This window comes from Electrophorus electricus, chromosome 9 (assembly GCF_013358815.1).
Source record: "Electrophorus electricus isolate fEleEle1 chromosome 9, fEleEle1.pri, whole genome shotgun sequence".
NCBI classification, from domain to species: domain Eukaryota; kingdom Metazoa; phylum Chordata; class Actinopteri; order Gymnotiformes; family Gymnotidae; genus Electrophorus; species Electrophorus electricus.
This window is the reverse complement of record NC_049543.1, coordinates 6,202,470-6,223,757: the sequence shown is the minus strand read 5'-3', so window position 1 is coordinate 6,223,757 and position 21,288 is coordinate 6,202,470. Positions and strand designations below refer to the sequence as shown.

The window sequence follows — 21,288 nt, the reverse complement described above, 5'->3', positions numbered from 1 at the left end:
CTGCATTCTGATGGTCTGCTGCAGTGCTGAGGCTATTTGATTTGTTTCTGTTAATTCATCTATGAATGCATGTGACAGTTTAGGTAGCTCAAGACCAAGATGTTTGACAGGTGATATACCAGATTTTATTTCTTTGTAATTCGTTCTCAGAGTTTAAGACACTTTAGCCATTGGGGTTCCTTTTTTAGAGATATCCGCTACAGTCATCTCTAATATGGGAATGGGGGTGAGCTTTATATGAGAAACTCTGTTCCCCTCCACATTCTGAATCACATGTTTTGGGAAAGGAGTATGACAAACATGGAGCAGACCTGTATGGCTGATACTGCCTTCACGACTTGTCTGGAACTGCTTCATCTGGTATTCATCGCCATGGCCTTTACAAAGCCCTCTAAATCTGTGAAGACATGCATCCATTGTTCATAGACAAGTCACGGAAAGTTGCGCTGAGATGGACTCCACTGCTGATAAACTCATAAAGAGTCATTTGTTCTTCCCATAAACAGTATCCTTTGCGGAATCCCGCCAGTCCTACTCACTTGAAGCAAATCGACTTTACTACCCAATGAGCACTAGATGGCGCTGCGCCACGACCATCTGCTTCGTCTTCGCTGGACACGGATCTCCTCTTTCAGGTGTTGTTGTTTGATCCCTTCCGGTCTCCGTACAGGAATTCCAGGCGTGTGACGTCATCGTCTGCACAAGGCGCTTGGGTTGATCGGCTCGACGTGTCCGGATCGGATGTGTCCGGATCAACTGGGCTTGTGTTCATCCCCGAGACAGTGCCGTAGATGCGCGGCTCGCATACTCCACATATCTGGACCAGGATGTGAACTTCTGTTTCAACACAACCAGCAATTAGATGGACGAACAAGAAGGTAAAACAAAGGACATTAGCTACCGAGAAATACGTACGCGTAAAAGAAACATGTTTATGCGTAGCTAAATTGGCTGACTGTTATATTTATAGTTGGTGATATATGTTTTTACCTCAGATACATAGTTATTTATTCACATTGAAGCATATCTATCCAGGTGCATAGCTACTGACATTTAAATCGTAGCCTCCCCTTTCGTTTAGTCACAAGTTGAATCGCCTATAAGTCTTTGATATTCTAGAAACTAAGATATCCAGCTGTTGTGATTACTAGAATTTTCTAGTTGAGCAGCCTTTCACAAAGTAGCTGCCTATCTGATCTAATTTCATAAGTGAGGCATGACAACAGAACTCGGTGTGTACTTGTGCAATAGCTTCACTTTCGCTGAAGTTGCCACACAAAGTTCAACGATTGCTAGCTAGGTTAGCTACCCTGCCCTACGTTGTAGAGAACAATTTATCCTTTCCCCCCGCAAGATAGAGAGAACAGAAACACACATCAGCAATAAACTAGCTAGCTAGCTACTAAATAAACGAGCTAACTAATTTGCAGCAGTAAGAAAAATACTTTTAAAACAATGCATAGCAAGACTTGCAGTTAGAAAAAAAACATCCAGCTGAATGAAAATGTGTTTTTGGTTTTATGAGTACGCCCTTTCATCTCTTGCTAAAATAACTTGATAGTAGCCTAACGCAAACTATATTTTGGACTGTTTAGATTTAACTGCAGGAATCGTTTACATAATGTGAAAGCGATCGCAGCTTGTGCCAGAGTAATAAGCCCTTTCGAGCGCTGTGAATGAAAACGCGCAAAACGCTTATGGTTTATGCGCTCCAGTTATTTTGTGCAGCTCAATTCTCAACGCCTGTGATTAATTGGCATGTGAATAAACCACAGATACGGCAGGACGTGTGTGTTCGGCATGTGGAGGAAGGGTTCAGGATGCTTTCCACTTGAAGGTCCTTAAAGACATTTGGCACAACGCTTGTTTTCGGTAAGTCTTTATTATGGTATGTCTTTAAACTGAACAAGTCTTTTCCGCCTAGATGGAACCGGACGGAAGATTTGTATTATGAAACAAAATGGACCTTTATTTATGTTTTTCCTATAACTTTATTCAGTTGCTTACTAACACGCCTATCTGTCTCGGCTTCTTTTTTTATAATTATATTGACATTTTATTTCGAGAGCTTGTGAACGCTGAAATAAGTTCAAATGTAACTGTGATGGAATCGCGGATGAACAAAAAATATCCACGGATGTCATTTGCGATTGGCGCACTTAACCGTGAAGTAAATATTACTTGGCAGAAGGTAAAAGGGACCTTGAGGCAATACCGTGGAGTTAGCCGAGTTAGCTGCCGTAGATGTCTCCCTGCCTGAGCAAGGCTGGAATGCTGCCTTATTTCCTAGTCAAGTCTCTGCCAACAGAGAAGGCGAGTCCAGGTTGTCGTGCTGCATGTTTGCATACTGGTTCTGCCTGTGAGGTGCCTGAAACCTTCCACAAGCCCAGTAGTGCCAATAGTATTGAGTGCTTTAGCATGCCGATTTCATATAAACGAAAGACTCAAACGGAATGGGCATTGGTCCGGCAGAACGCTGATTTACTCGACCTTTACACATCTTTCGTCCTTAGTTTCTCTAGCTCTCTCAACTCCCCTCTTTGCCCCTCCTCCTTCTCTGTGTGCAGCTGTCTGTTTATTTTTCCTTATGTCCATGTAAGCATGTCTGCATGTGTTTTCTTGCTTAATTATTTGTAAGGAAAGTATTTTCGAGCACGTTACTTTGAGGCTACAGTATCAAAGTCTCCTTTCAGCCTAAAATGGCTTGCAGAGATTGTAGATTAGCCATATAAACCAGCTGGTTTTAATTAGTTATCAAATCTGCTGTTTTTCTGGTTAAAAATGTATGGAGTCAATGTTTTGTCCATGTTGTGAAAACCACTTTGCAGCTGTGTAACAATATACAATGAACTACCACTGATCTCAGGATGGTGTATTCATGTAGTCTGTGTATGCCGTATTTTAGATATGAATATCTACAGGTGTTTTAAGGCGTGTGTACATTCAGGCTTTGTTTGACAAGCATAGTCAATGAAGCACAATAATGGAAGATCTCCTCCTTTTTAAATGTTTTAATTAATTAATTATTTCATTCAGTTGCTCCATATAGTTGCTTTAAATGAGTCAGAATCTCCAGCTGTGTAATTCATATGAACCAAAACGTTTGCATTCACTTAGAAGTCCACCGTTCAGAACACGTTAACTTGATATTAAACACTCTCAAATCAATTTCAGCCATCCTTCATTTGTAACGTAATATTTAAATGTTTCCAAGCAAGTGGCTTCCTCACTGGAGTTGCCGAGAGAGCATCAGCTCCTCCGCCTCTTAATCTGGCTCGGTCCGCCTCTTAATCTGGCTCAGTCCGGCTCTAGAATAAGACGTACTGCTGCCTGCATTGATCCTGACCTCACCCAGATCCCAAGAGGGATTCGCCTCTGTGCACTTCCGTCCGGCCAGTTCTCTGTAGATTTAACGTGAACTGAGGTCTCGGTTTGCAGTCGTTTGTGTCTTGAAAGAGGTGGGCACTAATGCTATCTGCAGACTTGGATCGGCTAATTCTGTACTGGATTATTTTGGATTATTTGCGGTCTGGATTCCCATCAACGCCATGTTCAAAATGATTTGTGCATACTGTTTCACACAGTTAGGGTAATTGATTAACGTTTCAGAGGCTCCAGGCTGCACACCACGACCTCCCCTTACTGACGGGGGCCGCATGCCTTCCTGTAACCCGTTGTGCTGCGGGCAGGTAGGAGCTCCTCTTCAGCGCACTGGGCAAAGTCTCCTGTCACATTCCTAGACGGCGATTCAGCAGCCCTCCAGACACACGGGGCCACGCTCCTGGAAAACTCCTGCCAAAAGCCTGTTTGTTTTCCAGTTAATGTCCCTCAGTGACTCCAGGAAGAGAACAAAACCCTGGCACAGTTCAGTTCAGAGAGGCACAGGAATGCTGTAGGCATGTGTGTGAACTGAGCTGGCAAAGGTTTGCCTTTCCTTTAACGTTTGGAAATGTGGCAGGGTCTTTGTTTTTTTTTTTTGTTTTTTTTTTGCACTCTGTCAGCAGGTAATCCCCTCCACAAGGGCCACGATGCCCTTTAACTTGCCTTTGCTGATCAAAGAGCGCCAACACTCGGAAAGCTGAATCATTCCCAACATCTGAGCAACGCCAGTGATCAAATGGACCTCGGATGCCTTTGAAAGCTCAAATCTCAGCGGTTCACAAAGTGCCAACAGCACTAGCAGCAATTGGGGCCGTCAGTAGTTATCACTGCGCTGGCCTTTGCTATGCCGATATCGTTGAAGAATTCAATATGCAGATAAATTCTTCAAACAAATCACCAAAATCACATGACCCCATTGACTTCAGCATTTTGGTCAAAAATACTGCTGGCCAATCTCTAAAAATGTTGCATTGACACATTGCGACATGTAGACGTCTAGTAATGGTGTAATCGTTTTTTTTCTATACTACGGAGGTTTATAAGAACGTGTGTGGGGCAGTGACACTCCAGCTGGATGGAACTGCAGTCATCAAAGCATCATGACATAAATGGCATGGCTTTTCTCCTCTGAGAGGAGCAGGTTTGTGCTCGTTCGAATGCAGCCCCGAGACATCGAGTGGCTCTACGTGCCGAACTCTTTCCTTGGTCTTCCTCTCCACGCGGACGCCGGCCGAGGAAGTTGAACGGAGCCGTCGTGCCACCACGTTCCACGCTCCTCTCCACAGGACGTGCAGCAGCGTGGCTGTGCTCCTCTCCCCTTTCAACTGCATGCTGCATCTCTCTCTCTCTCTCTTAGAAGAGGCAGAGATGACTGTGAAGCGCAGAGACGCAAGCGGGGCAATTGGGGCTCGCCGCAGGTCCGCGGCGGTGCGTGTCGCTGAATGCATTTCTCTGCTGTTTTCAGTGCTGTGGAATGAAGGAAGCAGAGTAGTGTTTGTTCTGTATTGTTTGCCCTGGAGTGTGTCGGCGCCCAGATGCCTTTGTGTTGTTCACCTGCACCACGCTCTCGCTCTCTCTTTCTCTCGCTCTCTCTGGTTGCCGAACAGAGGCGGCGACGGGCTGTTGATATTGACAGTTGTACGGGGTGGGATTGCAGCATTTCTCTCGAGCTTCACGTGACCACTGCACGTGTCATTTCTGGGTGTTTGAGCGCAGACCCAGACAGGTGTAGAGGACGGCAGTAAGTCGAAACCTTTCAGACCTTTCTGGTTTTATGGTGGAAAGTTTATCTGCATGTGCGTTGGAATGCAGGGGTGTTTGTACACCTGGAGGTTCTCCACATATTTCTCACAGATGTAATACTGTGTGAGAGAGACTGATGATTAACCAAACCTCCGATTGATTTGTCTTACCAGATGTTGCCATTACATCACTCCACACACAGGTTACTCAGCGCACAAGCTGATTAGGCCTGTTACTGGATAAGAACATGAATGGTCAGCTTAAGTCTTGTGGTCAGTGATTATGGTTCTCACATCTGTATATGGAATTATTCTTTTCTGGACCTACACAATGAAGCCCCTCATCAATCATTTTAATCTTCTGTTCCAAGCAGATTGAGTCAGTCTCATTCTTAGCAGGCTGTTTGGGAGCCTGGTGACAGAACTTGGTTGTCTGCTCATCGCTTGCTTCCAGAGGCTTCCATGCGGAGGTGTTTTGGCTCAGTTGGGAGCGGAGCTTGTTTTCCCCCCCTAAACAAAGGCACTGGTTGGGCACACAGCCAGAGACTAGGCGCCAAGGGGGCGGGGCCAGGGCTGCTTCTTGGTAATGTGATGATTATCAGCACAGGCTCTCTGCAATCTCCTGCTTTTCCACACCCACCCTGCTCTTCTAGCACTGAGCAGAACCTGCCGATTTGTGGCATGATTGTTTTTGTCCAACACCCCCCCCACACACACACTTTTTCTCTTCTTTCTCACATTCTCATCCTGCTACTCCCTCCTTTTCTTTTGTCTACTCAACTTCCTCCAGCTTCAGATCTTCAGTGGTGTTCTGGAGAGAGGCATGCAGTCCCGTGCTGTGTTCCAGACAGCCCTCCGGAGACGGAGCCTGGCCATGTGGAGCAGCACCTCGAGCTGACTCATGCTGTTCCCAGCGCCTGCGCGGACGCACCTCAAATTAGACCTCAAACGCCCCTCCACTTAATCAGCACCTGGTTCCATTAAATGGGCCTGAGATCAAACTGAGAGTTGCAGACATTAGGGAGGGGGCGGGACCAGCACTGAAGTGACCCGGTTCCTCTCTGAAATCCAGTTAGAACAGCAGGGCGAGTGGCATCCAAGATGATGTGGTTCTTTTGGGCCAGGAGTGGTTTTCTCCCACCAAGTGTAACCTGGTTGAGATCTTGGTGCCTTCTCGGAGATTGAATGGATGCTGTCGGCTAGTAATCTGAGATTGTCAGTATGATTTAACATTATGATAAACATGGAACTTTTTCAGATCTTTTGCCATCATGTTTGGCAGGAGTAGCAGACTGGGCCAAAGGCAGAAAGCTGTTTATCTCCACGTGTTGTTATTGTTATTATTATTATTATTATTATTATTATTATTAATAATAGTAGTATTTAGTTTGTTGAATGCTTTGAATATTCAGTCCCCATGGTTGCACAGAGTGAATTTGACCTGACTGGCAAGTGCACCCTAATGCTATGCAGTGAATAAATGGACTTGATCACTCTGCGGGTGTGTTTTCTAGAAGATGAGTGACACAGAGGAATTGTAGCAGTCATTTGGAGTCTCTGGGCTGTCCATTATGCGCATCTTGATTAAAAATTAAATGCACTGTTTTCACTGGAAGATGGCAGCATTTACATTTTACATAGACATTTATATTATATTGGCAGCAATGATCCCACAGTCAGAAAAAAAGAATGGTGTATATCTTGAGCTTCCTGTGAACACCTTTTCCACTGAAGGAAGTGTTTTTAGGCAGTGGTAAGGGTGTTTCTTGGTTCTTACTGTTTCCATCCACTTTTTCACACACACACACACACACACACACACACACACACACACACACGTACACACCCTAATAAGTCCTACAGAGCAAGCAGTGGCATGCTTAAGAAAGGGCTTGTATAGTCAGACAGACATTCTTCTCTAATAAGAGGGCCTTAGTTTCTCTGCTCTGTAGTGCATACAATCTAGTTTTCTTTAATTAAGTTTTCCCCTTGAAAACGAGATGACTGCTACAAGGAACGTTGCTGTAATCCGACATCAACCTCCAGCCGTGGGGTGGTCCGCAGGAGAAAGTGGGTGAGAGCGTTTCCTGAAAGCCATGCATTTTTGTGTGTGCGCACACCAGAGCATGTGTGTGTTTGCCCCCAAGCATGTCTTTGGCTGCCATTTCATTATCTTGTCATCAAATCTCCCCACCGGCTGTAATAAGAGCCTCTCTCAGACATTATAGGCAGGTTGGGAGCTCTCTCTCTCTCACCAGGTCTCCCCACTGTGGACTCCTGGTTTTGTATTCCTCTACAGCAATTTTCATTCTCTCTCTCTCTCTCTCTCTCTCTCTCTCTCTCTCTCTCTCTCTCTCTCTCTCTCTCTCTCTCTCTCTCTCTCTCTCTCTCTCAGGTGCTCTGAGTGCTGTGATCTCCTTACCAACTGGTACTATGAGCGGAACGGGAGCCTGTACTGCAGGAAGCACTACTGGGAGAAGTTCGGAGAGCTGTGTCATGGCTGTTCTTTGCTCATGACTGGACCAGCTATGGTGAGCTCACTCACTCTCACTCTGAATAAATGTCATGACATCTGTTGCAATTGTTACAGCTAATAGGCAATTGCAGAACACCTTTTAAGGTGACATCCAATGAGTTCAAAATAGTAATATCAGTGTTTTCTTAAATTCTGGTGTGATAACCAACCTTCTGATAATTGTAGATGGAGCTCACAATGCAAGGAGGTGGCAGTGAAACAAATGCTTTGGGCAACATGTCTTAGGAAAAAAAAAGTATAGTATAGACTGTAATCTCATACATTTGAATAAATTTGATGCAAATTGAAAATGGTAAACACTTACTTGCAACTCCAAAACGTAGAGAGGTTTTCTGACTGCGTGCACTGTGCTCTGTGAGAACGATAATGTCTTTACCCATTTACATATAAACCTTTAGATAGACCAAGATTTGTGTACCAGAGTGAGCGGCAGCATGATGTTGTTTTGAGCAGGTTTTAAGCTCGTACATGGGAGGTGGCTTTGCTCGGGCATCATCTCTTAGTGTCAGCACTGCTGTAAGGTGACTAATGTGTTGCTGGTGTTTTGATATCTGGGAGGCTTTATGAAACGCATGGCAGATTAGTTTCTGCTTAGCCAGGGATTACCGTCAACCTTGCCATAGCGGGCAGTCTTGCAGAGAAATCGCAGCAGATTTCCCAGCCGTGCAATTCCGGCCTGTTATTCGCCAGAGACCCGTTTTACTGGTGCTACCAAGCTGACATTTTTCCATCACTTCTAATTTGTTTGCTCTTGGTCCTCAAATTTCCGTCAGGTATGGTAATCTGATATGAAGAAGTCTCTCTCGCACTAAGGTTCATGTCCAGTTTTTTGTTCAATGGCTTTCTTCAAACATCAGATAGTGAGAGGTGAAGGGTAGTTGGCTGCTAATGGCTCGTTTAGAGTAATTACCCCCCCCCCCCCCCCCCCCCTCCCCCCCCCCCCCCCCCCCCCCCCCCCCCCCCCCCCCAAGCGCTCCTATAACTTTCCAGCTGGGTTGAAGGTTGAAAGGTTCTTACTGTTTATCTTTCAGCCAACCCGGTTTGGTGCAGGGCACTGGATTTGCTTCACCGTGCTGGCCTCATATAGACCCGCTTTCATCTCACCGTCCCTCCCCGTGTCGTCCTCCGCTTCGGTAGAGCCGCAACAAACTCGAACGGCAACAGACCCGTTTTCCAGAGCCGCGACGACCGGGTCTGCCCGTGACTCCCCTCCCGGCTCCAGACGTTGGAGCTAGAGCGCCCCGAGCACCCGCAGCTGTTCTGTCTCGCAGGGTTAGACTCTGAGCTCACTCCCCGTGGGCTGGAGGAAGGTCGGCGTGGTCTCGTCGTGTCTTTGTGATGTCATCATGCGTCTGGAATGCCTGTTTGTGTTTGTGTGTGTGTGTGTGGCCTCTCAGCAGCTTTATCATCAATGCAAATGTTTGCCATAGCCTGAGCCCAGACAACCACCAACCTATCGTTCAAGAGTACGACCGTAACACGCCACCAGGCATGTTGGGGTCATTTTTCATCGGGTAAATGGGCCAAAGTGACCCAAAGGAGAAGTAGGAATTTGCCAGCTACCAAAAGCGCATAATGGGCCTTTTCTGTTTGGGCTTGAATTGAGGGTTGCAAATATTTCCTAGCTGCTCTGCACTTCCAGTTCTGAGCCCTGAATCACACCCAGCGAGGTGTACAACACATGCCCACCATTTGTTTCAGAGCGACACTGCAGTTGTGGAGTATGCACAGTGTTTCTCTGAAACGGCACCCTGTCACACACATGGATCAGTGGTTCTTCGCCCCGTGTTTTCCTCACTGAATCTGATGTGATGTTTGGATGGGCGCTATAGACCAGTGGGGAATGAGTGCGTGCACACACTCACACTCTTCTGTCATCACTATCACTGAATGGTGTAAGGATTGTACAGAGCCATTCCCCTTGCTCAGAGGTCATTCGCAGAGTCAGCATGTTGAAATGGAGCAAAGCACTCTCTGGGTTACACAATGGAAACTTCTGTCAATATGGATTATAATCTCTTCTCCCAAATGCAATTCTGTTGGTGTCCAAATGCCAGAGTATTCTAGATGGTCTCTCTAGGTACTACCTTATTGATGGAGACTATAGGTTCAGTCTTATGGTTCATCAGGAAGAGATCTGAAGTCCATAGAACCGCTGATGGCTCCGTAACAGTCAGGGCTAATCTGTTTTTGTGGTTTTGTATGAAACGGACCCTAGTGTGTGTGCTTTGGCGAGACATGGCCGTCTCGTTCCACGTCTGCATAGGCAGCTCGCAAGTAGCGGTTCGCGTCCAAAGAATGAAACTTGAAATGCCTAGTTTAAAATGCTTAGAGCAGTATGAGGAAAATTGGAGAGCTAGAATGAGTTGGGATTGTCAGAGGTGCCGAAGGAGCATTTTGAAGTGTATGCTGGGGGATGGTCGAGGTCTGTGTGCCTTAGATTCCTGTGTACATGTTTGTCCTGCTCTGGAAGTGAAAGTGTTACTTTACTGGGGATAAGAAAAATGTGTGTGCACGTGCGTGCGTGCGTGCGTGCTTGCTGCAAGTGGGAGGGTTTATTCCTGGTGTAGAAATGAGGAAGTAACAGTGGTGTGGTCCTCCCATCCCTGGGCTATTAACTTTCCCATAACACATTAGTTATTAGAATATACAGTGCACTGTGTGAACACACTAAAAAAATTGCCAGTTCTTTTTTGCTTGGGAAAAGGAATTATAATGGCTGGGTTCTGCACTGAGCCATGAAAGCTCTTGGTCCAATTTGTACTCATCATCTAAATTTCTAGCACATTCTTCGATCCATTATAAAATTATACATATGCAGCATAATACAGAAGATATGATGAATGTATCCCATAGCCCACATTGTAACTTCAGGGAGTGTCCAGTTATAGTCAGTTTCTGGGAGTATGCTGTCTGAATTATATTGAAATTCACAGCTTCCTGTACATAAAGTGTGTGGCATTTCTGGTGTTTACATCCATAAAAAATTATTTAACTTTGGTTCCAACCAGCCATGCATCTTTTAGAATAAATCATTACAGGCTATTGTAATGCACTATAAAATTCAGTAAAGTGAGAATGTCCACTATCGAGGCATTGAAGGGATTTTACAGAATTAGTCATAACTGAGAAGGCTTATACTACTGATGCTCATGTGGAAACCTTTTTGTATTTTTATGTTTCTTTTATGTTCCGATTTGTATATTGTTGACTACATTTCAGTAAAATTAAAATGACAAAAAAGCCACTACCATAACAGGGTGCATTCTGAGTGCAATATATGTATATGATGGGTGTGTGTGAGCTGCGGTTAGACTGAACTTGCTGATTTGCATTACATCACTGACGGTAAACAAGCTCAGACGTGAATAGGCATGGGGGAGCGAGTGAGCCAGAGCGTGTGACGGAAAGCTTCAAACGCACAATACAGGGCAGCCTGACTAAAAAACACCCGCCGTGTGTAGAACAGTGAGGGTACGCAACATGATGTGTGTGTCGGGGGGGAACGGCGCGATGCCCCACACACGTTTTTAAAACCTAGCCACAGCTTGTCTTGAACTTCCGAATCACCACGGTGCTCTGAAACGGCAGGGGCGCTGCTAGCTACCCAGAGAGGACTTTCTCGGGGTACTTTCACTTTGGAGGGATACTGATCCGCGCCGACCTCTGGCTGTGTTCTCAGGTCGCCGGGGAGTACAAGTACCATCCAGAGTGTTTTGTGTGTCTCAGCTGTAAAGTTTGTGATCGAGGAGAGGGACACATATGCCCTGGTGGAACGCTCCAAACTCTACTGGTGAGGGACATGCTGTTTAATCTGATACTGTTCTCTCTCTCTACATTTTTTTTTCATTTTTCTCAGCATCTCCTCTTGCTCTGTCATTCTGACGTACCCTTATATTCCGGGTAGATGTTGCCCTGTGGGGTCCTGCTAACGTAACTATTAACTGTCCTGTATCTGTACTGGTTTTTAATCCTCATCAGAATTAGCACTGCTGAATTTTTTTATTTTAATTTTTTTTATATATATATATAATACACATATATATAGTATTTAGCTGATGCTTTTTATCCAAAACGACTAACAATTGTCTGAATACAACTTGAGCATTTGAGAGTTTAAGCGTCCTTGCTCAGGGACGTGTGTGTGTGTGTGTTTGTGTGTGTGTGAATTCCAGGTGAGTAATTGTGATGTTGATGTCCTTTCGAGTACAATACCATGTTTTAGTTTCAAGTTCACAGGCATGTTTGGTATGGAAGGCTGACATTTGACATGGGACTGGTTCAGAGTGTTAGTCATTGTATGGCCCTTCAGTGCAAACACATTGCGCCTGCTTTTTTTTTTTTTTTTTATGCTTCATTTTTAAAATTTTTTTTTTTGCAGTGGTAAATGCTATAAACAGGAGGTCCTGGCTCGATGCTGGAGAGGCGCGGCGCGGCCGACGCTTGTCCCTGAGTCTCTGCCCCACACAGTCACACTCCTCTCCATGCCGGCAGCAGCCAACGGCAAGCGGGGCTTCACCGTCAGCATGCTGCGCGACCGGGCCAGCACCACTGCTAGCGTGCAGATCAAAGAGTGAGTACTCATCACGCCCCCTCCGAGGACCCAGCAAACGCACTCACAACCTACTGGCTTGGCTCCCTTGTTCATAGACAAGTAAACACCCACTGTATGCTTTGTTTGAAATGCTTGCATTGTGTCCACGTTAACTGGCCGCTCTAGGATGACTTGTGTTGACGGTTGTATTGACAGCGATGCTGATACTATGTTGCATGTGCACTAGGAGAAATATATTTTAAGATGGAAGAAAAATCTTGGTAACATACTGCTACTATTTCCAACAGTGTTACAGCAGTGTTACTAGGGATTTTACATCTGTTAGTGTCAGAAAATGGTCATGTGTGCTGTAGGATGAAGAAGGCAAACTGACAGCAGATGAACAGTACACCTACATGTAGGCTTCCTCCAAGGTAGTAGTTTCTAAAGAAGTAGGTGGTGGATCTGTGGGAATACTTTGAGATTATTACAATTCATAACTTATCTAACAAGTCCCATACTCCCATGGTCATAAATGAATATGCTGTATGTAGGATCAATAACCACAGGACTCGAAGGAACACGTGTGAGTGTTGATGCGCTGCATATTGACATTCTGTGGTCAGGGGTATGTGATCGAGTTGAACATGGATGTGTTTTAACTGTCATCCGTGCCTTGTTTACGTAGTTTTGGTTGTGTGTAATCAGACAATGCTCTGGATTTTTTCAACTTAAAGATGAGTCGTGAGGCTTGTGCTTTGTTTTGGAGACATGGCAGTAAGCAAATAACTGACAAGCCTGTTCCTGGTCGCCCAGGAAAACATTCCTAACTCATGTGTTGCACAAGAAGCTTCAGCACAGCTGAGAGAGGTGTGTGTGTTTGTGTGTGTGTTTGTGTGTGTGTGTGGTGTGTGTGTTTGTTTGTTTGTGTGTTGTTGTTTGTGTGTTTGTTTGTGTGTGTGTGTGTGTGGTTTGTGTGTGTGTGTGTGTGTGTGTGTGACTGGACTCTACCCTGTGTCTGCCCTCCCAGGGTTCGTGGAATGCTCATCAGCCCGGATGTCCGAAATGCCATCCACGTTGGTGACCGCATCCTGGAGATCAATGGCCTTCCAGTTGGAACGCTGATGGAAGAGGAGGTGAGCGACTATGCTGGCACTCTGACGTATCCAAAGACAGGGAGCGCTGTAGTGGGGCAGTGAAGGGCCGTTATAGGGGAACGAGGTTTGCCTCTCGTCTCGACCCCGAGTGTCCCCGCCTCACTCCGCTTATCCAAATTCAAAACTTTCAGTGTATGATTTTGCAGCCATGTTTGCTTTGCAGGGTCCAGAAGGTCCCTCTTCTGGGCTTATAGGTCAGTCTTGTATTGAGGTATTTTAATGATTCTCACTGAAAGCCAAAAAACAGGTGTAAGTGATCACATTATTGTTCTGATAAGTTCTTGTTTTTGTAATAAAGTGATTTTATGTAGTAAAAATGTAGTAATTTGATCATTTAGTCAGTTGCTCGGTCATTATGGGATTTACATTTCAGGTATATCCGACTCAAGTTTCTCTGGTGCGCTCCAATGAAACGAGTGACCTCACACAGTGTGTGAGTGTGTGTGGTTGAAAGAGGTTGAGAAAGAAAGCCTGCAGTGATGTCACTCAATCTAAGTGCTTAGCATTCTCTTCATGCAATCACAAATCAGTCATCGGTTCCTACCGTTTCCCGTGAGAGAGATCACAACCTTTCACAACCTCATCTTGTCTTGTCTCAGCTGTGCCTTGATGTGGTTCGAGAAACATGCACACACATTTTTGAAATCCTGTTTTGATTTTGTTCTTAATTAATCAAGTAGACCGCGCTCTAATGACTCGAGGTTGCCGCGAGTCAGAGGGTGTCGATGTTCTTCACAAACGGCACTGCTTGCTTTCTTGACTGCAATGCCTACTTGGTTGGTGCATAAATTGGGGTGGAGTCAAACATCTAGAACGTTAGTCACATCTGGGAGCTCTGCGATGCTAACGTAGGCGGAGTCCTCTGCTTTCGGCAGCGTGCTCGTTATTTTCAGCTGAGCATGGCACAAGAATCAGGCCTTGCTTCTGTTTTTGTTAGTGTCAGAAATGTTGCCTAGAGACTTTAATGTTTTCCAGTGATTTTATGAAGGTCTTGTAAAGATGGACTCAACAGCTAACGGAGCCGTTTTTGATTCATCCAAATTTTGATGTCTCTGAGACACAGCCAGATTTCAAAAAGCACCTGTACACAGTATATGATGACCCTGTATGACTGAGACCTTCTTTTAATCTACGGGGAACATCCCAGTTCGATGTTCAGTTCAGCCTTTTGGCTATTTTAGACTATACGTTTTGTCTTTTCATAAACGTCTTGCACAGTTCCACGTGCATCTTTCCAAATGCCCACTGTCAGGTCTGACAGCCGCAGCAAACTCCTGTCTCTGATTGGCTGGTGTTAGGTGGAGGATCTCGTCCATCGGACCAGTCAGACGCTGCAGCTGCTGATCGAGTATGACCCGGTCAGACAGCGACTGGACCGGCTTCGTCTGGGAAACGCCGGCAACCGGCTGGGTGTGCCCGCCTCGTCCCGCATGCGCCTGTCTTCCCCATCAGACGGAGTGATCGAGCGGAATGACGCCGATGAGGGGACGCTGAAAAGAAGTCGCTCAGGTATGCTTCCAGAATCCTCTGCTCTGGTCTCTTGGCTGGACTACACAGAATGCTCAATTCTTGGCTGTGGACCTACATGGGCTGAGGGTTTTTAAAGCAGGTATTTTATGATACAGAGGACCTGATGCTTCTGTTCATTCTTGTTATGCCATGAGAAAACTCTACTAGTGTTATAGCGCATTTTTATGATTGCTTTCATGAGTATATGAGTAACTCAAAAAAATAGTGGTGCTTTTATTCTTATATATTCGCTGCAGTTAAGTTTTCTTTACTTTAATTGTAGGAGACATAACTGAGAAGTTTGCTGTTCTATGCGAATTACAGACGTAGCAACAGTATCTGTAAGTCTCCGGGGCCGACGTCTCCCAAGGAGCACCCACAGATGGCACGGGACATCGGACGCTCCGAGTCCCTCCGCGCCTCCTCCAGCTGTTCCCACCGGATCTTCCGTCCATGTGACCTCATCCACGGCGAGGTGCTCGGCAAGGGCTTCTTCGGCCAGGCCATCAAGGTCCGTCCGCTCCCAAACTTCACCTTTCCCTTTGGGGGAAAACACTGGTTTTCACTAATCCAAGATGGTAAAGAGTAATTCCCTTTCATGTGTAGCCGATTTATGTCAGAATCAAACCTGAGATGGACCAGAATGGTAGGTCTCTACTGATCTGCCCACATGTGTTGTAGGGAGCTGCTGATTTATGATGTGTTGTCATTCAGGTTACCCATAAGGCAACGGGGGAGGTCATGGTCATGAAGGAGTTGATTCGTTGTGATGAGGAGACGCAGAAGACCTTCCTGAAGGAGGTAAGGTCATGTCCCCAGGGACAGCCCCTCAGAGGTTCCCTATAGTCCCATGTGCTGCAGTTTTCCGCTGTGACGTCAGCGGTCAGGTTGGACTGAGTCGTCTGGGCGTTGCTAGCGGAGTCTGTGGCTCTTGGTGGTTCTCCCTGCAGTGGGGAGGACTAGGAACGCTCTTCTCCTCCAGGCTTGAGTGGGTGTGTCTTGTTTTCGGACCAGGTCAAAGTGATGAGGAGTCTAGATCACCCCAACGTCCTCAAGTTCATCGGCGTGTTGTACAAGGACAAGCGTCTCAACCTGATCACGGAGTTCATCGAGGGGGGGACCCTGAAGGACGTCATCAGGGACATGGTAAGGGCCGACGTGACTCACGTCTCTTCTTCCACCCCCCACCACGTGTTCAACCACACACCAGTCATAACTGCTGTCTGGTGTTCTGAGATATAAACTCTGCAGTTGGAGAATTACAGGGCTACCATGGCGGGGGGGGGGGGGGGGTGAAGAGAGCAAGCCATACATTTACTGGGAGACTTCGTAAGTATTACAGGGGGAGGGAGTAAGAAAGTGTTTCCAGGTGAGAGTTCAAAGGAAAGGTTGTTTTGCAAGCCTCCCGCCGTCTTGTCTGGACCAGGAGCGCCATGGGACAGCGGATAACGCCCCAGGGCTCTCCGACACTGCGACATTCTGTCTCATTAGGCTCTTTGGAGTGCTGCCCCGGGTGGCGGATGTGGATCCTACTAGTCCAAATCGGGGCTTTGCCCATTCGCTGCATAACAAGGTGTTCTGTTTAGTGTAGATGGAACTACGGGGCGGTGTGCGTGTTCACAGGACCTGTTTCCAGCACATTTGCCTGCATTTCAGTAAAACAGCTCTGTGGGGGACTGTGTATTCCGTCATTGGTCCAGACAGGGAGACAACTGTTACATGATGCCCCTCTTTTCTTTCTCTCTCTCTCTCACATTCATCAGGACCCATTCCCATGGAGACAGAGGGTTAGCTTTGCCAAGGGCATCGCTTCAGGAATGGTTAGTGGCAATTAACATTAACATGCAGAACTGACAGCTAGTTCTAGTAATCACTGTATATATTTAATATTTGCCTCATGCTTGAGCACTGGAATTGTTCACACCATTCTCTAGCATTTGGGTCCAGTGTTGGTTCAAGTCTTCACTGTTACTCTTCATGGCAAACTGTGAGGCTCTTCCTTTTGAGCTAATGGCATAGAATTCTGTGGCCTTGCTGTTTCCAAGGAAACCAGTTACATGCTGACAGTCATACTGTAACCGCTAATCTGTAAAATGTATCTTTATTGTAGATCAGTGGCTATAACCTTAGATCACGCATAAATGCAAGCATATACGTTACTGGCCAGTGTCCAGTCACCGTTCACACACCTTACAGGGCCTACGTTAAGCTACGATTTCAGTCCATACCATAGCAATATGGCCACAAATGCCGCTTTCTCCTCCCTGATGTAATGGTTACCGCCACACTCGCTCCCCACCCACTTTCTATTTTTTTTTTTTGTTTATAATGTTGAGCTTTCATCTTTTCAGGCGTACCTGCATTCAATGAGCATCATCCACAGAGATCTCAACTCCCACAACTGCCTGGTGAAACTGGTATGTGACTTCTCCTTCTCACTTTTAGGGGAGAGCCCTCTTCTACAGGATCCTTCCACCCATCTCATCCCACCCGAACGCTCCAGCTTCATCTAGACTCGTTGCTGTGTAGTATCTGTCTACCCTGAGCTGCAGGGTTTGAGTCAGGAAAAAGGGCCTTAACCCTGTTTGTAAATGTTGTTTTCGTCCTGACGTTGTGGGACTAGTCAAAGGAGGAGCAGTTGCGCTTTCTTGTCAGCACAAGCCAAGTTTGAGAAGGGGAGGGGAAATAAAAACAGGTTATGTAAGACTCCAGCAAGATGCACAGGGAGACTTTTTTTTTTTTTCTTCTTCTTTCAGGTGTCTATCATTTGGAAATGTGTTACAGGAAAGAGACGTGGAAATGTTCGTGAACTTAAAGATTTGAACGTTAAGCTCTGAGACTGGTGAAATTCACTGGGAAAACGTTCATTAACCTGCAAAAAAAAAAAAAAAAAAAGGTTGCCACAGTATTTAAGACCCAGCTTTGACACCCTGCTCTAACCTTTGAACCCGGCAGGATAATACGGTGGTGGTGGCTGACTTCGGACTCTCCCGCCTGGTCATGGAGGACAAGGTGAAGCAGCCCCCACCTGACAAGCCCACCAACAAGAAGAGGATATTCCGTCGCATAGACCGCAAGAAGCGCTACACGGTGGTGGGCAACCCATACTGGATGGCCCCGGAGATGCTGAACGGTGAGAGATGCTCTAGAATGTTCCAGAACAAAGACCCATCTGCATACTGCTTCCAGTCCATGGTCCCGTGGTCTCGCCGTGAACCGCAGCTTGACAATGTGGAAAAAAACTGTCACGTTAAATTACACGCCAAGTTTTGAGTTCCCAATATTTGTGACATTTTTCACCAAACTCCGTCACTTTCTAATTGCTTGGAGTTATCGGGCATCCACAGAAAACGCACAAGCCCAAACGAGCCCGAAGAGTGGGGGGAAAAATGAACGTCTGTATTAAAGCTTATGATTGCTAATGATGGTTGTTTGTCTGTGGGGAGCAGGAAAACGCTACGACGAGAAGGTGGACGTCTTCTCCTTCGGCATTGTGCTCTGCGAGGTAAGCTCCGGGCGGATGGGAACGCTCTGCGCCGCTCCCCTCCATCTCCCCTCTCTCGTTCCTCGCACGCCGTAGAGCCTGCCACCCATGCTGCTGTTGCAGTGGAAGGGTTTTGTGCGCGCTGTCTGTCCATCGGCTCAGACTGGCTCCTCGTTGGCTCCATGCATCCGTTCACATGATCTCTCCACGTTTCCACCAGATCATCGGGCAGGTTTACGCGATCCGGAGTGCCTTCCCGCAAGCTTGACTTTGGCCTCAACGTCGGCAAATCATGGAGAAGTTCCTCCCCGAGGACTGCCCGACCGCCTTCTTCTCACTGGCTGTGGCCTGCTGTGACCTCACTCCTGATAGCCGGTGATTGCCTCACACTGTCCATTGTAGAAGGGCTGTGGATGGTGGCCTGTCTGTCCTGGGCTATGGCTTTTACTGGGATGTAACTTGGGATAAAGCTGTTGTAGAAAGAGATAATGATGATGACCCATGACAAGCTGTTCCTGGATCAGTGTTTGGCAGCGTGTTTTCTCTATGCTGGGGTTTTGGGGGGGGGGGGGCCTTGTTTTTTTGGGTTTAAAATTTATTTATTTTTTTTCATCCCCAATGCTCAGTCATGCCAGTTGTTTTGACTTCAGCTGTGGAGAGATGTAAACAAGTGATAGCTGTGGAGAACAATGCACACACTCCTTACTGCATTCCAGTGAGCTGTGCGAAGAGCCCCCCCCACCCCCTGTCCAGTATGCAAGCTATTCTCCAACACTCCCAAGCCACAGAACCCAGAGAGAGAAACCTTCTCCACACAGCACCACAGCAAAACATGCCCTGCCGTGCACACGCCCCGTGGAGTTAATGACTTTCCTTACTCTAGCCAAACTGCCCTCCAGCTAGCTCTGAAATCTCCTTAACAATAACCACAATGCACATCTCGCCTCAGTTCAGTCTTTAATAAGTACTGGCCCAACATGTGCTTGTTGCATTGAAAGGAAGGTTAGGTGGTAACACCCCCCCCCCCCCCCCCCCCCCACTGCTTTCTGTCTGGGCATGTGATCATGGTGTGCTTGGGAAAGATTTAACCCAGCCTGAACAACATGGCTGTATTTGACTAGAGGACGCAAACCAATGTTGATTCTCAGCGCCTTCTTATGGTTCCCTCAGCCAGACCAGGTGGTGTTCTGTTCCCAGCCTTTATTCACCTGAACTGGAGCCCAGAGCTCTTCAGTACCTGTCCATGAACTGTGCCAGAGTACACTCACAGTATTTAGCAGACTTTTTTTTTTTTTTTTAAATCCAAAGCGACTTAATTGTGACTGAGTAAAATTTGAACAATTGAGGGTTAAGGGCCTTGTTCTGGGGCCCAACATTGGAAACTTGTTGATGGTGGGGCTTGAACCAGCAACCTTTTGATTACTAGTCCAGTACTGTAAAAGCCTGGCAGGTTTGCTCTCCTCTGTGTAACTACTACTTCTCTTCTGGCTCCTCTCCAGACCAGCCTTCGATAAACTGGAAGACTGTTTCGAGGCCCTTTCACTGAACCAGGAGCTGGGCATCCCTCTCCCCGCCGAGCTCGAGGAGATGCAGCACAGCCTGTGGAGAATTCACGGGCCACACTCGAACGAGCTCTCGCCAAACCCCAGTCCCACTGCCCGGGCCCCGGAACAGAGCAGCGTGGACAACGGCATGTAGCGGTTCTGGAGGAGGTCTCCACACCCACCCACACCCATACTCCTGCTCTCAGCAAGACGGCGAAAGACGAGTCTGCTTAACCTGGTCCTGTGGAGATTCTGGGTACGTGCGTCAGGAATGAGGACCGACGACAACGGTGGACGATCACCCTGGAACAGGCGCGTTGGCGTTTGGGATTTCGAGGGCATTCTAGAACTGCAGATGGAGCTTTGCAGTGTTCTAACGGGCACATTCCAGTGGTTCCAAACTTTTTGTCCTCTCTTGCATAACAGACTTATATTTGAGATTTTGGCAACATTTTCACCATTTGTCTCTGGAGTGCCTACAGCCGGAGGAATCGTAACACCTGTAAAATGAATGTTTCCTACATGACATGCAGCTGCTAGCTTCTGTGAATAGAAAAACCTACGACCGTCTCATTACTGTCTCTTGGCTTTTTTTTTTTTTTTTAAATAATTAAGTCAGTGGCATGTTACAGTGAAGAGACATGTGTAGTACTGCTATCTTAATATATTAGAAGTCATGAAAACAAGACTGTGCTTAAATCACTTTGTCACTGAATAATAAACTTTGGCAGGTTACTTTAATTGTGCTATTCTGCCCCCTGGTGGTTGTTTACATTAATGTGCACACCTCTCCCCAGGGCCTAGGACCAATGCCCTATTATATATATATATATAATTTCTATAGTGGGAGAGTCAGGGTCAAACTGACAGTTGAGAGAGCTTAATTTTTCTTCTGCTTTTCCCACTGATTTCTTACAGGTGTTGGTGAAATAAGTGGTTTGATCTTTAATGAACCAGTTTTTAGAGCATGTGGCACAGCGTTGTGTATGCAAGCAGCCACCTGTGACGCAGTTATGATTATATGGCAGAGACTGGAGATGCAGTTTTTAGCTGGTAATAACTGGGTTTGATGAAATTGGTGTAAATTTGTATAAAGGTTGATTGGGTAAATCTATGGGTTTGAATTGCAGAAATGTGTAGAATGTGCAAACTTTCCTAGCATCAGAGGTACCAAGGCGTACAATAACGACCACGACTGTGTATCAACGTAGCGTTTTATAAATAAAGTATCAAATGAGAAAGCATGCACTTTTTCTTTTTACTATTTGGAAAGGTGAACTTCTAAAGGTACCGCAAGGTGTTAATAGCAGGGTGTAACAAAAAGGCAGCCTTACCCAGGGCTGGAACCCTGGTCAGACAGGAGCCAAACATGAGCTCTGACCCCAGGACCAAAAAAACCAG

General features: G+C 46.4%; 1 protein-coding gene across 1 annotated transcript; it reads left to right on the top strand.

Annotated features, from left to right (window-relative positions):
- Positions 1 to 442: 442 nt before the first annotated feature.
- Positions 443 to 21,128, top strand: limk2 (LIM domain kinase 2). The gene is given in 20 exon segments (XM_035530101.1): positions 443 to 878; positions 1,776 to 1,872; positions 7,519 to 7,654; positions 11,342 to 11,398; positions 11,400 to 11,452; positions 12,041 to 12,232; positions 13,224 to 13,329; positions 14,649 to 14,851; positions 15,175 to 15,370; positions 15,574 to 15,660; positions 15,874 to 16,005; positions 16,623 to 16,679; positions 17,211 to 17,276; positions 17,815 to 17,992; positions 18,309 to 18,364; positions 18,564 to 18,579; positions 18,582 to 18,599; positions 18,602 to 18,631; positions 18,634 to 18,718; positions 19,843 to 21,128. Coding segments are annotated over 20 exon segments (1,980 nt in total). The 5' UTR covers positions 443 to 862; the 3' UTR covers positions 20,042 to 21,128.
- Positions 21,129 to 21,288: the final 160 nt, after the last annotated feature.